General features: G+C 39.3%; 1 protein-coding gene across 2 annotated transcripts in view; it reads right to left on the bottom strand.

Annotated features, from left to right (window-relative positions):
- LOC102289338 (kelch domain-containing protein 8B) overlaps positions 1 to 16,944 on the bottom strand; it is a 231,930-nt gene that overhangs the window by 53,591 nt on the left and 161,395 nt on the right. For both annotated transcript variants that reach the window (XM_014338677.2, XM_005938079.2), the window contains 2 exons: positions 12,654 to 12,818; positions 4,156 to 4,380 (listed from right to left, as the gene is read on the bottom strand). In XM_014338677.2, the coding sequence (XP_014194163.1) occupies positions 4,156 to 4,380; positions 12,654 to 12,818 (390 nt within the window). The remainder of the gene's footprint in view (positions 1 to 4,155; positions 4,381 to 12,653; positions 12,819 to 16,944) is intronic.

Genomic DNA, 16,944 nt, shown 5'->3' with positions numbered 1-16,944 from the left:
ACACACACACACACACACACACACACACACACACACACACACACACATATATATATATATAGAAAGAGAGATGACAGCTAAAGACCATGTTTCTCACATGATTGAAATGTCACATTTGAAAGGGTTCTCATGAATTGCAAGGTGACAGTGTTTGAATCATCATCTGTCACCGAAGGCACACAAACAGATCTCGGCTTTATCTGCAGAAGAACAAATGACTGATGCAGTTGGCTTCACATCCTGCAATAAACGTCTACAAATCAGATTGACAGTCAGTATAACATTGCACTTAAACCACAAGCTCCCTGCTGAATGTAAGTGCCAGAGAAATATGCATATATGAAAGATTGTTTATGGCAATATTGCTGCTTAGTTTCAACATGACATTAAACCCCTTAACTTTACTTAAAATGTGTGGATTTTGAGGATACACAAACTGTTTGTGCTATATTAAAAACGTTTCACTCAGCTTTCACCCTTCTGTAACATCAAATATCTCATTTGCCTACAACAGACTTAATTACAGCTTAATAGTATATGTGAGGAGCCACACTCTGATTTCATGCTTCAAATGGGATTTGGAGCATATGTTATAATCCTTGCACAAAATCACTAAATAATAATATGGGTTAATTAAAGCTTATATCCCACATAATCCTAATGATTCACTCTGTTTTGACTCCTGAGGTATTAATAAAGCAAAAAATTAAAATCATTGACAGATTTGCAGCAGCTAAGGGCACCTTTAAGCGCCTGAAGTGTTGTCATTACTCAAATCAGATTTATTGCCAACATTGCACACATGCATTTGTTCAGTCATGTTTTATGCAGCAACATTTAAAGTGAGTCAATCGACAAACCGTGTGGTAGAAGCGTTTGCCCATTTCTTTCACTGGTCAGGATTCTGCAGCATCATCATCAACAGTGCGGATTTGATTTGATATGATCTGACTCAACTAATGTATAATCTTCCCATATTTGGGCTGCTTTGTATTCCCCATTCCAAGTGCTCCAGGGTAGCATAGCACACACTGTGAGATACCCAACCGCTGATTCCATTAGGCTGTTTACCAGGCAGCTTCTCCTTCTTATCTACTGAAATTATTCAAGCATACAGGAATTCATAAAGCAGAGTAACTGGACTGCTTTGTCTGAATTACTCCTGGGTGGGTCATATCTCAAATGGCTCTGCAGTGGTCTAGGTCATGTCTGAACATTTTCTAGTGTTCATTGGTGGCCACAGCTCCCCTTGCTCTATTCCTCAGAAGGGTCCCTCATCATATATGCTCCCTGTTGACCACATAACATAACATTTCCTTCCATGGGTCCTATACCAGCGGTACCCAACTTTTTTTGCACCACAGACTGGCTTATATCTGACAACAGAAACCTTGAAAACTATAAATTTACACCTGAACCTCAACTCGTACTGGTCTGTGGCCTGGCTTGTGGACCGCTGTCCTATACAATTTAAGTTAGGACGTGACTATTTGAGCAGCCATCCATTGTGCCACAGTTTCAAATAATGGAGTAGAAGAAAGAATGTGAATATTGTTTACCCTAACACTAGCACAACACAGCAGTATCCATAACACGAACTGCACATTAGGTGAGCTTATATGGAGGTGAGTATCCTGCTTACAGTCAAGTTCTGAAGCACTCCATTCCTGTGTTTATGTTAGTTTTAAACAAAATGACATTTAAGCCTGTAAGCTGCAGCATTTTGAAAGAAACCAGGATACCGCTGCATGTATACATTGTATTCAGACAAGATCCTATACACCTTAAGCCAGCTGAGGTATGATAACACAGACCACAGCAGCAAAAAGGAACTGAGAAAGAAACTGGTATCTTGAATTATGATGTTTTGTACATATGCTTGATGTCTATCAAGCATAAGTACATGAAGTGCTCTAAAAGTGGACATGGAACTTTAGTTACCTCAACTGGAGAAAGTACTTTATTAAACCAGGCTTTCATTTGTAATCCCTTCATTGTAGTAAAAAGCCTTGTTTCTCTCTGTTCCTGTTTGACACATTAAACTTATTGCATTTTGTGATAATACTAAACATCCTGTAGCCTTTTCATATTAAAGGAGAGATCCTTCTTTACTTAAACAGACACTATTAAAGGACGGTGAAGCAAAGCCATTTTCAAAACATTAAAACACTACACTAAAATAATGAAAGCATTATATTGTTAACGCACTAAAATAAATTCTCACTCCTGCTGCCGTCCCGCTGAAGTCACTGTTCGTCATTCCTTTGTGTGCGTGTGTGTGTTTTAATCACTGAAATGAGGAACATTTGCTCCATATGTTTGATCTTAACCAGCCGGAGAGAAATGCAAGTTGTTGATGGTTTAATGTGCTGCACATGAGCAGGTAATTAGCTATCTAGTGTGCAAACTGATCGTAGCTGTGCAAATTTGTTTGGCAGCTCATTTAACAAGCTAAGGTGCAGAAAGAAAAGCCCGATAAGAAGTCTTCAGCTGGAAGGATGTGAGTAGGTTTTTTAAAGGTTTGTGTGTTATGTGAGGCTGACACGTGGTTCATTCTAACTATCTGCCTTTGCTGTGACACAAGACTGAAATGACAACGGTATATGTTAAGATAACGCAATATAAGGCTCCATAATTTAGAATATTCCTGACATTTTCAATAATTCACATACATAAATACATAATTTGTTATATTATCATTGCAAGTATGTGTGTGTGATTTTTCCTTATTTATTTATTCTTTGTTTGTTTTATTTTTTTCTTTATGAAAGGAAGCATATGTTTGTGCTTATATCTGTTTAATCTATCTTTTAAACTTTTATGCAATTTCTCCTTTTTAAAGGCACAGTGTGTAAAATTTGTCCACCACAATATACAGGTACATTTAGTAAAGAAAATAAGAGAAAAAAATACTATACAAAAATCAATACATTTCAATATCGCTACCGTTCTGATTCATTTACATATTGAAAGGGAGTGGGAAGAGCACTCCACATGTCTGTTGAGTGCCGTAAACTGAATTCTGTTTTTTCACATCCCAGTTCAAATGCATTTGCCACTGTATGACAAATGTCATTTACCTCAGCTGTCAATATGACTGCAGTGTCAATTTGTCCGGTGTCCTGGGAGTCCGCTATAAGTCAGCGTGTCATCGAAACTGATGACAAACTGATTACAGCGATACCGAGGTGAGTTGTTGAGGATATCCTGAACATTTCTGTCAGTAAGCACTGCTGTTAGCTGCTGTTAGCTGGGATTATTGAAACTTTATTTGAAGTGGATCTACCAATGATAGACTCAGGCACTTAGCGAATAAACTCTCTTATGATGTGAGAATGTAATCAAATTGTTTTTCAGAGGGAAAATGTGATTTTTAGGATACTCAAACCTAATGTTAGCCACCATAATGTTAACTTACAACCTTCTTGTTGTTCTTTAGCCAACTCATTGTCACCTGTCCGGAGATGGGAGAATTTTGTGTCTGATCTGCTGACAATAAGTAATTGCCACAATATGAGACATAAATAGGCATGTTTATGCACATTTTCATGTGTTAGAGCCATGAGCTCAGCTCATTATATAATGCTTGAAGTGAGAAAGATGAGGAGGTGGAAAATGAGGGAGGAAGAGAAAGAAATTATGTAAATATACATGTCCAGTCTGCATGCCAAGTGTCCTTGGGCAAATATACTAACCCCATGTTGTTCTCCGGTGCATCAACTGGAGTATGAATGTATGTGGATAAAAATTAGGAAGCACTTAGAAACAGTAGAAAAGGGTGCATTGTGCAAACTGATATGAATGGGTGAATGTACAAGTTGTGTAAAGCGCTTTGAGTGCTCAAGACAGAGTAGAAAAGCTCTATATAAGAACCATTTACCTTATTTGTGGTGGTCAGGCAGGTATAGCACTATTGGACAGGTAGAAAATTTTACAAAATACTTGCTATCTAACTATAATGGGCTAATCTCCAATACTCAAACCCATTTAAAGAGAGTGAAAGAGAGAGTGAAAGCATCAAAACCGCTGCCTAACCAGTTTAATGGATCACCCAGAAAGCTCCTGCTCCTTCAGGCTGTATTTCATCCCTTGAGTTCGACCTTAAAAATGTCATCTTAAACTCATGACTTCCTTCAGGGTTAAATAACAGCTTACCTTGATCCAGATCATACTCTTCCGTGGTGCTGACAAAGTGAGGTCTGGAGTAAAAGTTATGCGGCCCCGGCTGCTGGAGGCCCCCAAGGCTGAAGAGGCTTCGCTCATTTGAAGCACAGCAGGAAAAGACCCTCCGGCTGGGGATGCAGGAATAACGTGTCCAGCTCTTCATCTCCAGGTCAAAAGCCTCCAGTGCTGTCACCGGCATCTTTCCCTGGCGACCACCTGGAGGAGAGGGGAGAGAGATTCAATGAATTTATGATTATGACAAAGCTTTACAATTACAAGAGATTCTATTAAAATCCAGAGAAGTGAAATGTGAGCGAACTGACAAAGTCACCTGTGTATTATCATGAAGACATGGAAACTGCATGCCCCTTCTCATAAATGAAATATATTCCCAGAAATATTATCATGTGCACAAACAACAAGCCAAGGACAAATGCAAATTTTCTGTGTGACACTGTTTGTCCCTGTTTCCATTTCCTGTTTCATTGCTTTTTAATCCCCAGTGCCTGTCACATAGTTTCCTTGGCATTTATGTCAAAGTCTAGCGAGTGCACAGACCAGCGCTGGGACCACATTTCATTTTGGGCTGAAAGGAGAGCACAGCAGCAGGGAGCTCCCCTAGGACACTTAGGAGTTGTTTACTTCCACAAATCATAACTTAACCTTGTAAAATACGACTACAAGGGGAAGGCAAGCTTTGTGAGACAGAGAGAGAGAGAGAGAGAGAGAGCCTGCGTGGAGCGGGCAGTAAGAGTTTGAATGATGGGAACAGGGGGGTTGAAAGCAGCGCAGCACTGTGGGGGCCAGGGGTGAGAGGCAAATAGGGAGGGAGGCAGCGGAAAAAGAAGGGGGAAATGTAAAGAATATGAGAGAGTGACAGAGAAATTATAGAAAGCATTATAGAAAGAGAAGAACAGAATGTGGAGGAGTGAGAGAAGAAAGTGGAAGAGGGTCAGCTGGAGTGGGCAGAGTGGCAGAGAGATCGATAGCAGTAGCGAGACAAAGAGTCGAACTGTGTGGGAAGCATTACATGTGAGAAAAAGAGATTCCATGCAAAAGATTTGGTTGATTGGAGCAGAATCTACTGTGTATGGTTTTCCTTGAGAGTACATAGTTCACATATGGTTTTAGTGTTGCTGCAATACTCCACAGACTAACATTTTGGCAAAAGTGTAAAACAGAGAATCTGGACTGCTGCACTACTGAAGGAGACAGCTTTTGCACAAATCTACATATAATCACGGGTCTGAGCTGCATTCTAAACCAAATTCAGCTCAGCAAAAATAAGCCATCTGTATAATCTATATAACAGATGTATCTCTGTTATGTAGATTATACATAACAGACAGAAATCTGGACAATAAAAAAAAACAAAAAAAAACAAAAGAATCCATTAGTCTTTAGCCCATTGCTTCATGAGCCTCCATAGCTAAAGGTAGAAGCCAGCGCTAAGGTACAATCATATAGCGGGAGACCCATGCATAATCAGCCTTACTGTATTATTAATATTTTAATTTGTTCCATTTTCTTACTTGGTTCTTTTAACGAAGATGAATTACGGTTAATTGATTTTCTGAATAGCTTTTTTTTATTAGCAACTTGGTTAATTGTTATGACTGACAGATGCTGAGAATGAAGGAGCTTTGCAGACCACCATTTAGGATCGGTATGTAAGAGCATCAAAGGACTGTTTCATGAACTGTGTTGTTCACTGTTGTCTGTTTCAACAGCTGACAAGCTCCAAACACAATTTATCTATGTGTTATTTGTAGCTAGTTAGTGAGAAAATACTAATCCTGCTAATCATTAATAATTATTTTGTGAGCATCCACAACAGTCCTAGAGAATGAAAGACCAATATCAGTAATACCAATACCAATCAATACCACATCTCCAAGCACCAGTCACTACTGTACAGGTTAAAATTACAGTCTGTCACCAGTGGAAGACAACAAGCATCCATTCCTACTATACTTTGGCTCTACATTTGTACAGAGACAGGAAAAAGTGAAATTACATCCATTAAAATATGTTAATGTAGCAACAGTAAACTCCACCAACCTAATTAAACATTAGCTACCACTGAATCTGTGTCTGGGCTTTGTAGCCATTTTAACATCATAACATTTTAAATTGGCGTAATTAACATAGCAATTATTTTTAAAAAAGACTAAAGCATCCAAAACTAAAAAACTATTGCAAGCACCAAAACCTGCAGTGTATCAAATGGCCTCCTAAGGTGATATTAGTATCGCATTCAGCATCACTGCTTACCAAGCTAGCCAGTATTGGCATAAGCTAAATTTCTCCAGGTATACTTTGTTGGTGAAATATGATCGCACGTGATTTCAAATCCTAACCTTCAGACTTCTATATGATATTACACAGAGAATAAATGAATAGGTTGGGTCTCAGGTGGGTATCTGAAAAACATTAGCATGTTAGCACTGTAGAGGTGCAGTAAAGTCGCAGTAAACATTTGGGTAAGGGTAACATAAAAATAACATAGTGGCAGAGGTGTGCTCCCTGGCTCAACTGCAGGGGAGGAGTGGTGCAGTGAGCTCAAGGGGGCAATGCCAGGGAGGCAGGTGAGAACACAGCTGGCGGTGTTTGGACTGATGAGTCTTTTTTCCTCTTTTTAGTGAGGCAGGAGACGAGAGACGGGGTTGTTGGAAAAGCTGAGACCAGCGCTGACCAGACTGTGGGTTGTTGCATAAAGAACCCTAAATAAACGAGACATCTCTGAGCATAAACAATGTGTGTGTGGAGTGCATTCTACAAATGTAAATTATAGAGCCTTCCTTATTTTTTTAATATAACCAATACTATCGGTGTAGCAATATTAGCTATTTGCTGATCAAAACTGTCATGTCAATTGTCAACAAATTTAAAATTTAAAAGAAGTAAGGAGGAGACAGGAGATCCACCTTTAGCGCATAAATGACTAAATAAATACCTACACATTGTAAATCTTAAGGAAAACTGTTTGTTTCATGTGTTAAAAATAATTTACATAGACATTCATTAGAGCAAATATACTAATATACATTTTTCAGTTGTAGCTATTATTAACTAAAACATCTTGTTTAACTTTATTTTATGAGTAAGTTAGCTACTGCTGTGCCAGATTGCTGTTGTCCTCTTTCATATTGTTTGCTCTTTAATCATGTCCATTCTGTGTTCCACATTGGCTGATAAGGAATATATATTACATTGTGGTTCAGTAACAAATGGTTGAAATGGTATATGTATGTTGCTGTAAGCATTTCTCACTTTTGCCTCCAGCAGAAGCCAACACTTGGATGTCTCCCAAACTGCCAATAAAAAAAGAATAAGCAGGAAAACTGCCGTGTAATGGTGTGCATTCTGAGATTTGTGATGCTTGTTGTTACAGTAATTCACCAGCTATCCAAGATTCTTACTGGGGGTGAAAGTACAGACTGCTGGCTGGTTAAACACCATTTATGATTTACTTGTTGACCTGATGCAGTAAATTCAGTGGTAAAAATGAAGATGTTTGTTTTTGTCATGATTTAGATTCTTTATCATTATTTGCTGCTGATGAAGTGTGGTGCAGTATTCATCCAGTGCTGTGTGTGTTTTTACACTAGTGTATTTGTTTCACTGAATAATCTTTTTCATCATCCTTCACTTTGCTGACAACTGTTTTTCAGCTGCACGTGTGCTGATTGCCAACCACGACGCTGCTGCAAAATCCTTGATGTGTACTGTGAACACACGTAGGCACGTAGGCACACGAATTTCAAAGCGCTAGGAAGCCTCGTGAGTTACGTCATTTGCCAGCAAGGCCACTGTTGACTGGGAACACAGGGAATTTAAATGAAAAGAGGTTCAAGCACCCGCTGAAGAGAACAACCCCCTCAAGTGCAGCAGCAGCTGTAGAAGCAGCATGAATGTACAAGGTACGGTAAAGCTTTAACGCAATCCCAGCGAGAAGACATTACAGTCACAGAGAGAGAGAGAGAGAGACAGCTTAAAAAAACAGCATAAATTATTTATATTCTCTTGGTATATTACAAATTAGTCTGTGTCTAATGTGATATAATATCATTAAACTCCATCTGTGCACAGACCACGTGGCTGCACTTCTCTGTCCCATGCACTTCCCGACATCATTAGCTGCAGCCACACCAACATGAATGAGTTTACTCTTCTACTTAAAACTTAAAGATTTTCTTTGTTTGTGTTTGGATTTTTTTTGTTTATTTGTTTTTGTGGCTATTTTTACTATACCATGTGATTTTGTTGAAACTTAGGAGTTGGTTTTAAAGAAGCCAATCTTTCCTCTTCTCCACTAAAGCAGCTGATATGCAAACATTTGTTGTCCAGGACACCAAGCAGAGGTGGAAAGTAGATGAAGTACACATATTTTGTTACTATAATTATTTAGAAGTGTCATATTTAATTGATATCTGTACTTCTGAATTTATTTTACATTATTTGCCATTTGTTTTTACTCACTACATTTTAACACAAAATCTCTACTTTCTGCTCCTCACAATTTTAAAACGGGAATGCTTCAATAAACTTTAAGACATGTGGTGGGAGTTATTATTTCCTGTCATAATATGCCTGCAAACATCAAACTGATTTTAAGTTAAATGAAGCAAACAATAACATACAAAAGACATCATTTATAGGACAATCTTCACAGGATAAAGTTAGCCTGATTCATTTGAGATAGTATTGAAGAGCATAAAGTGACTGCATTTTTTTTAACACGTTATTTCAAATGCTGTATCTCTTACTGCTCAACAAATATCTGCAAACACACAAACACTGTGCAGTTTGACATACGATGCCTGCTGCCTAAAAGTACAAAAGTATTGTTGTGTGTTGGACCGGTGGCCGTGGTGTTCAGTGTTAGGTTACATCATAGGTAGCAGACACTGAATTACATTTAAGGTGCTATGCCATTTCTTATAATAATAATAATAATAATGGATTGGATTTATATAGCGCTTTTCTAGGCACCCAAAGAACTTTACAATACCACTATTCATTCATTCTCACATTGGTGGAGGCAGCTACAGTTGTAGCCACAGCTGCCCTGGGGCAGACTGACAGAAGCGAGGCTGCCATATCGTGCCATCAGCCCCTCTGGCCAACACCAGTTGGCAAGTAGGGTAAAGTGTCTTGCCCAAGGACACAACGACCAGGACAGAGAGCCCAGGGAAGGTTACAGATGCGATCCCCAACCCCCTGAGCCACGGTCGCCCCCTTCTACTGTTTGCCAGACTTTTCTTTGCATTGTCTTAGCACATTTTGAACACATCTTCTTTTTAGTTTGAGTTTAGTTTGAGTTCATTTAGACAAAGGAGAAGATGCTGCATGTCTGAATTATCAGTCATGGATGGTTCTGAGTCTTAGAGACAGGTAACAGAGTGTACTTGAGCCATTAGTTTACAAACCTTTAGTTGCTTTAACATGACTAAAATCCTAAATTCAAGTCTAACTTAGGTCAGAAAAAGAGCCTTTAAAATGATGCAGTGCTAAAAGAGTGCAGGATGCGCCTGCACATCTGTTGTTTTTACGTGAATATAGAATTCTGTTTGAAGCCACATTGCCCAAATGTCGGCTTGTTTACCTGATGATGAAAGGGAGGTCACTTTGTGGCAGACAGCAATCATTTGTCAGGGTGATGGATGTTGTTGTTTGACCTGTGATAAACTGATTTCTTCACCATATATATATCAGTGTTACACTGAGTCATCAGATAAATGAACACCATCTGAACTCCACCTGCTTTGACCTCGTCTCTCTCTGTTTTCTCACACTTTATAACTCATGTGTGGGAGAGCTCATTACGAGGCAAACGGATATTCCCCAATTAATCTTTTAAAACACAGGAAACACTGATACAAGAAACACAGTGTTTCTTGTATCAGAACACTTTTGCATTGTTGTCTTAATTTCACTTTTATTTGTTTTTCCATCAAGTCAAGCAAGATTAAAACTTATTAACTGACAAACTTCTACCTACCAACAGAACGTCAGTCCAATATTTATGCTCCATATACCTGAGATAGAAGGGAAGCATCAGCTCAGTTTAAGGTACAAAAAGACCTTTAGGTGACTATTTAGGTCATTTACCCCCCTGATATGACCAATACCAGCAGTAGACATCAACCACCAACAATAAAGATCACTCTTATCCAGATATGTGACAAAACTGTTAGATTTAGGCACAGTCATTTGGTTTGGATTAAGAAATTGCTTCTTTGTTGCCAATAATAACAACATTACAGTAATATGCAGTATACCATAGCATAGGCTTAGGTTAATTTGTGGAAAAGTAATTATTAAGTAATAATTAAAAAGACTGGTTTGAAACAAAGGTCTCCATGTTACAGTGACCCATTAATCAACCCTCTTACAGCACAAGAGGACATGTGAATCTTTTGGGGGCATTTGACAGATGACTGCTGTGTCTCAAAACTCACAGAGTTCATTTGGAAATGAAATGTAAACACATTTTAAACACTAAAATTTTAAGTGTTGAAATAACCTCCAATTACTTTAAACAAAAAAATATTGATGGGTTACAAAGTCATTTCTAAGGTTTAGGGCGCTCGAGTAAATGACAGAGAAAGCCTTTATCCTTTAACTGGAAAACTTGAAACACTGGTGAAACTTCCCAGGAGTGGTCGGTCTGCCAAAATTACTCCAAGGATGCATCAGTGACTCATAAGATAAGAACCCAGAACAACATTTAGATATATGTTGGCCGCACTTGTGTCAGCTAAGCTCAAAGTTCATGATTCAACAATAATTAAGAAACTGCACAAAAATGACATCCCTGTGGGAGGTCCAAGGGAAAAACCAATGAAAAAGACTAATTTCACATTCACTAAAAATCCATTGTAATGATGGGAACATGCTTTGTATTCATATCAAGAACTCCCTGAGTAAAGGTGGTTATCCCACCTGGACATTTGTTGTCTGGGAAGCTGGGAAGGCACCTAAAGAGAGCTCCAGGCAATCCAGGAGAGACAACTGCTGCCTAAGCACAAACCCTTAGTGATCCCTTATGTGTCAGGAGCATGGGAAAAGAGCTGAGATGCATTTTCTCTAAACACTCTGTGGCTTTCAAAACCTAAAACATGCTGCGCCAAAAATTGTCCACCCCAAGTATTCGGTCTCACGGCACAAACAGAGTAATGTAGTGTATGCTGTTAGGTGCCAGGAGGTTGCCATGCAACAACCTCTGGCTTTGCAGATGGCCCAACACAGAATAGCCACCTCGTCAGACCAGGTCTCTGCAGTCTATTTACACCTACAGGCCAGTGGACACTCTTTCATTGATGAGGATGTGCACATCCTGGACAGGGAGGAACGCTGGTTTGAGCACAGAGTCAAAGAGACCATTTATGTGAAAAGCGAAAGACCATCTCTGAATCGAGGAGGGGGCCTAAGGCTACATCTTTCACCATCTTAAAATACTGTGATTGCAACCATTCCTCAACTATCTGTGAATGGTACTCATGGCCATTGATGATTGGTCTTTGATCATTGGTTGTTGATCGATGGTCATGCCATTTTGCATATTAATGATCAAGAAACAAACCTCCCAGCCCATTGTTTGGCACTGGTGCCAGTTTCAGTCCTTATGCAAATGTTCTGTTTAAAAGATTAGGGAAACCTGCAGTGAGCTGAGACTGAAGAAGTCACTTGGATGAGTGACGAAATGAACATACAGGCCTAGTATATTAAAATATGAATTTAATAAGAGGTACGTGAAATGATTAACTGTCAATATCAACTAGTGGTATTAAAATATGGATTAAACCTGAAGGTAGAATTTTGGCAAAACAGCAGGTTCAGACATCAGTCTTTGCTGAACCTGCACCTGTTCGCCTGTTCACCTGTTTTATTAGACCTGACATGGTCAGAGCTGCGTTCCCTGCTTACTCATTGTCACAGCTTTATTAATGTGTTTTTCATACTTCTTCTTTTCTACATCATGCATGATAGGCAGGGTGGTTTGCAAGAGGAAATTCATCTGTTACAAAGTTAAAGTACAGAAGCTTATTTAGTTGATAATGCTAGCTGTGTTTCTGATCTGAGCGTGGTAAAAGCAGACCAGCAGCAGTTTGTCCACAATGTGCATGTGCAAAGCACCAGAAAAATAACTGCTGGCCTCTTGCCCAGCTTCTGTCATTGTAAACAGGAGATAGACACACTCTCACAGACAGACAACTATACTTTGAGACTGATGTAAGAACAGCTTTCAGTAGAAATACCAAATGGTAACACAAGATGGCAGTGATCTAAAGGTTGGGTGCACATATTAAATGACAGTTAAGGAGCTTTAAGACAACGCTGTCTGAGACTAAAAGGAGAGAGATCAGCCTAATGGAGCACCACTGGCAGGAAGTCATGTATTTCTCTACAGCTTTAAGGTAAATGTCAGTATATGCTAACACGCACATGCTAGCAGTATAACATCTGCATGATGTATTTCCTACCCATCACGTAGATTTTGGTTCCTCTTACGAAGGGCGTGGCTCCATACCGCGGTGTGGGCATAGATGTCATTGGGTGCCATTGGTCCTTCTCTGCATCATACACCCTAACCAGGGCCTGTGGTGTTGTGTCTGCACCCATGCCCCCCAGCGCATACACCTTTCCATCTGCAGAGAGAAAAGAGAAAAAAAAGAGCTTATTAAGAGCTTTTTAAAGGATCTCATTACACTCTACTCTTAGTTCAACAGTGTTCAACTGTGGTCAGTATATTTGTTCTCAGCCTTGTTAAGCTAATGTGCAGTGAACTGAGGAAAAAACGCTGCCAACACCTCTCCGAAGGGCCAAGAGCTGCACTCTTTCATCTCGCCATTTCTGCTCTATCTGTCATGATGGCTATCCGTCTCATCCGTCTACAGTTATCCAAACAATCTGCAATATCTATATCAAAAAACTGCCACACCAACAACTTTTTTCCACAAGGACACACACAAACACTCCTAAATGCTGCAGTGTCATTAGTATATACAGAAAGGCAAGGGGGAAAGAGAGGGGAAGTGCTGAGCCAGCAAAGAAGGTGCTCCTGGTGATATACTGCAGGAGAAGGGGAAGAAAGGAAGAGGGAAGAGAAAAGAGAACAAAACGTAACAGAACAGAACTGATGAGAGATGGAGATTAACAGCCCATTAGTGCTCTAAGAAGTCGTGACAACTTAAATGTGGAGAAAGAGAGGGGGACAAGACTAGAGGGAACAGAGCAACTCAGTGAGCCAAGCAGATGGTGAACCAAGGAAGCTGTGACTTAAACTGTGAAGAATAGAGCAATAATAAATCTGTCACTCAGAATGCTATCCTCACACAGTTCAACACTTAGGACTGACTAAATCCTATTTTACTATTGTACATGGAACAAGTGGTGCAGCAAGAACACTGTCATTGTGCATATCATGTGGCAAGACTGGAGCAAATATATACATATATAAATATATATATATATATATATGTATATATATTTCACTGTGACGTTGCAGGGCGTCGTATTGAAAAAAATTAAATGAGTGTTTTACTGCTTTCTCCATACCATTTATTATTAAATATTACTTTGAGCTTGGGTCCTTACAATGAAGGTCAAGGACAAATGCTTCCCCAACCTGGGTACCAATGTCCCTGAAGGTGTAGTATATTGTTGTAAAGTTTGAAGACCATTCATAAAAATATGACAATTTTACTTCTTTTTTTTTTACTTTTTTAAAATCACTGAAAAATAATAGTAAAGGCAAAAATACATTAAATAAAATAAATGCACACTCACTTGTTTAGGTAAACCTGCAAATATCTAATCAGCCAAATACATGTCACCAACCCCCAGGGCACACAGAACTCAACTTGAACTACAAGCATGTAAAAATGGTCAAGACGACCTTATGACGTTGAAAAACAGAGCAGATAAATGGGAAAGAATAGTAATTTTTTTGACTTTGAGCATTAGAAGATCATACAGGGTGCAGTTCCTGTCAGCTAAGAACAGGAAACTTTATCTGCTATTCACACATGCTCACCAAAATTGGACAATAGAACATTGAGAAAACTTTGCCTGGTTTAATGAGTCTGTTTGCTGCAACATTTGTGTTAGTGTAAGAATGTGTTGCGAAAAACATGAAAGCATGGATACATCCTGCTTTTTATCAGCAGTTCAGGCTGGTGGTGGTGTAATGTTGTGGGGAATAGTACCTTAGTACCAATTAAGTCTCATAAAGTAAAGCCACAGGCTACCTGTGTATTGTTACTGACCATGTCTCTTTATGACCATAGTGTACCCATCTTTAGATTGTTGTTTCCAACAGGATTTTGAGTCATGTCACAAGGCACAGATCATCTCAAACTGGTTTCTTAAACATGAAAATGAGTTCCCTATGCTGCCCAACAGATGATCAAACAGTCACCAGATCTCAATCCAACAAAGCACCTTTGTGATGTAGCAGAACAGGAGATTGGCATCATGGATGTGCAACTGATGAATCTGCAACAATTGTTTGATGCTATCATGTCAATATGGACCAAAATCTCTGAAGTTTACTTCCAGCACCTTGTTGAATCTATCCCATGAAGATACAAGACCAAGACATTCCCCAGCAGATCTAATCTCTCCAGCAAGTCCTGGGTCTGCCTGAGGCCTGCCTAGGCATGCGTTTGGGCCGGTGCTTAGTGGGGTTGATGGCAATCAGAGGTGAAGGTTCTGGCCATCTGATCGATGGCTACCAAATAGACTTTTGGTAGTCTCCATCGCATTCCATAATTATAACTTGATATATAATTAATATACTAATAATAATTATAATTTTGGCATGACTTGAATTTTTCTTGTTGAGTATAGCATAAGCAACACAAGACAGTGGCATGTTAGCATGGACCTGACCCATGATAATAATCTTTAGTTGTCTTAAGGAAACTGTTGACTTTTATACACAAAAAAAAAAACAAAAAACAAGAAGGAAAAAGGGGGAAAAAAACAAAATGAGAGACATATGTGGAAAAAATTTGCTTTTATGCTGGGCCCATTATTCAGATGGGGATAATGCTCTTCTACTGCCTGGTTGTTTGGTACGCATGGTCCACAACTGAGAACAAGAAGTCTGTGCAGAGGGTAAATTAACACAGCCAAAAAAAATCCCTGGCTGCCCTCTGCCACCCCTGGAGACCATCGCCAGATCCTCCTGTCTCAGGAAAACGACGGCCATCACAGGTGACCCCTTGCACCCCACCCACCACCTGTTACCTGCTGCCCTCTGGTCGGCACCTCAGGTCAATAGGGTCCCACACCTCCAGCCTCACAAACAGCTTCTTCCCCTGGGCCATTCGCACTGTCAACAAACACTATCCCCACACCCCACCCGTGCCTACCTCTCCAATCTGTGCCATGGTCTGAGTAACCCTCATCACTCAGGCCACTCTGAGCACTTTGCTCTCCATTGTGTGCCTTTCTATTGTTTTGTACACATTCCTCTAGACTTCCTCTAGTTTTTTATTCCTGATGTGTTTACTATTTATTTTTTTATTTTTTTTACTCCTGCACAGTTCGTGTGGAGTACTCTTAATTTTGTTGTACATGTACAATGACAAAAAAGAGCTATTCTATTCTGTTCTATTCTATGCTATCCTATATACCTACTTCAGCCCTATAAGCACTTAAAAACTTAGAAAGTATTGCTTTGTTCCAATCAATGAAGAAGACAGGTTAATGAAAATGGCACTAGAAGAACTTCAGACCTGTCACTCTGTCAGTATTCACAACATGAGATGCAATCTCCACACTGTCAAAACATAAAGGTTCACCAAGTGAAGGCTAGCAAAGACAAGGAAACGATGAAGTGAATAACAATCTCCAGGAAATGAAGGCTCCTGTGTTTAAGTTTGTGTGCATGTGCTGGATCCTGAATCCCCTTTCTTTTTCTACTAAGTGCTGACACCTCACAGTCTACAATGACAGACAGATGCACACTTCAGAGTGAACAATGTGAAATCATAACCAGTCTTGAAACCATAACTAGTGTTGGTTTCCCTTTGTGAGGGTGCACCTGTGCCTGCGTGTGTGATCACGGCAAAATTCAGTGCTGTTATCAGAAAGACTGGAACATTAGCTAACTGCATGCAGAAAACAAATGTATATTAGATTTTAAGGTGAACTGTGGCCTCAATGACGACTTTCTAAATCCTAAATTGATATTCTATAAAACAGAAAAGAAAAACAAAGAAAAAGAATATTGACAGGATGCTGAATTTCTGATCATTTCTGTGTGCGAGTGCCAAAGGTAAAACAGAAAAGATAACACAGGGAGAAATAACAATCAGGCAGGTGTATGTGTTAGTGTCTGTAAGGGAGCAAAGAATTTTACATGCAGGATGTGTGTAAAGTAATTCAACAGTGCACAAAGAAAATACCTGTCAAACATTCTGTCTGGCTAAATTACTTTCACTTGAGCTTTAACACTTTGCCGCAGCAGCATGATAAGACTTTCCTAGTACAATGAAATCAGAACCTACTTTCCCTGAGATTAAATGTAGGAGAAATCATTAAACATGCACAGAGGAGAGCCTGGATTTGTAATAATTCCCTTTAAACATGCTCTCTGGGGATGGTTTGGTTTTATCAGACAATAAATCAAAGATGCTGTATGCTGCCAGGATTTCACAGCAAATACACCAAATGGGAAAAGACAAAAGATGAAGCCACACTTGAACTATTTTGTATAAATTAGTAGTACTCTGCATTACCTACATTTGAAATCTTGATTTATCA

The sequence above is a fragment of the Haplochromis burtoni genome, unplaced genomic scaffold (genome assembly GCF_018398535.1).
Source record: "Haplochromis burtoni strain Fernald_Lab_line unplaced genomic scaffold, NCSU_Asbu1 Contig_246, whole genome shotgun sequence".
In the NCBI taxonomy this organism is placed as follows: Eukaryota; Metazoa; Chordata; class Actinopteri; order Cichliformes; family Cichlidae; genus Haplochromis; species Haplochromis burtoni.
This window is presented reverse-complemented; position numbering and strand designations above follow the sequence as displayed.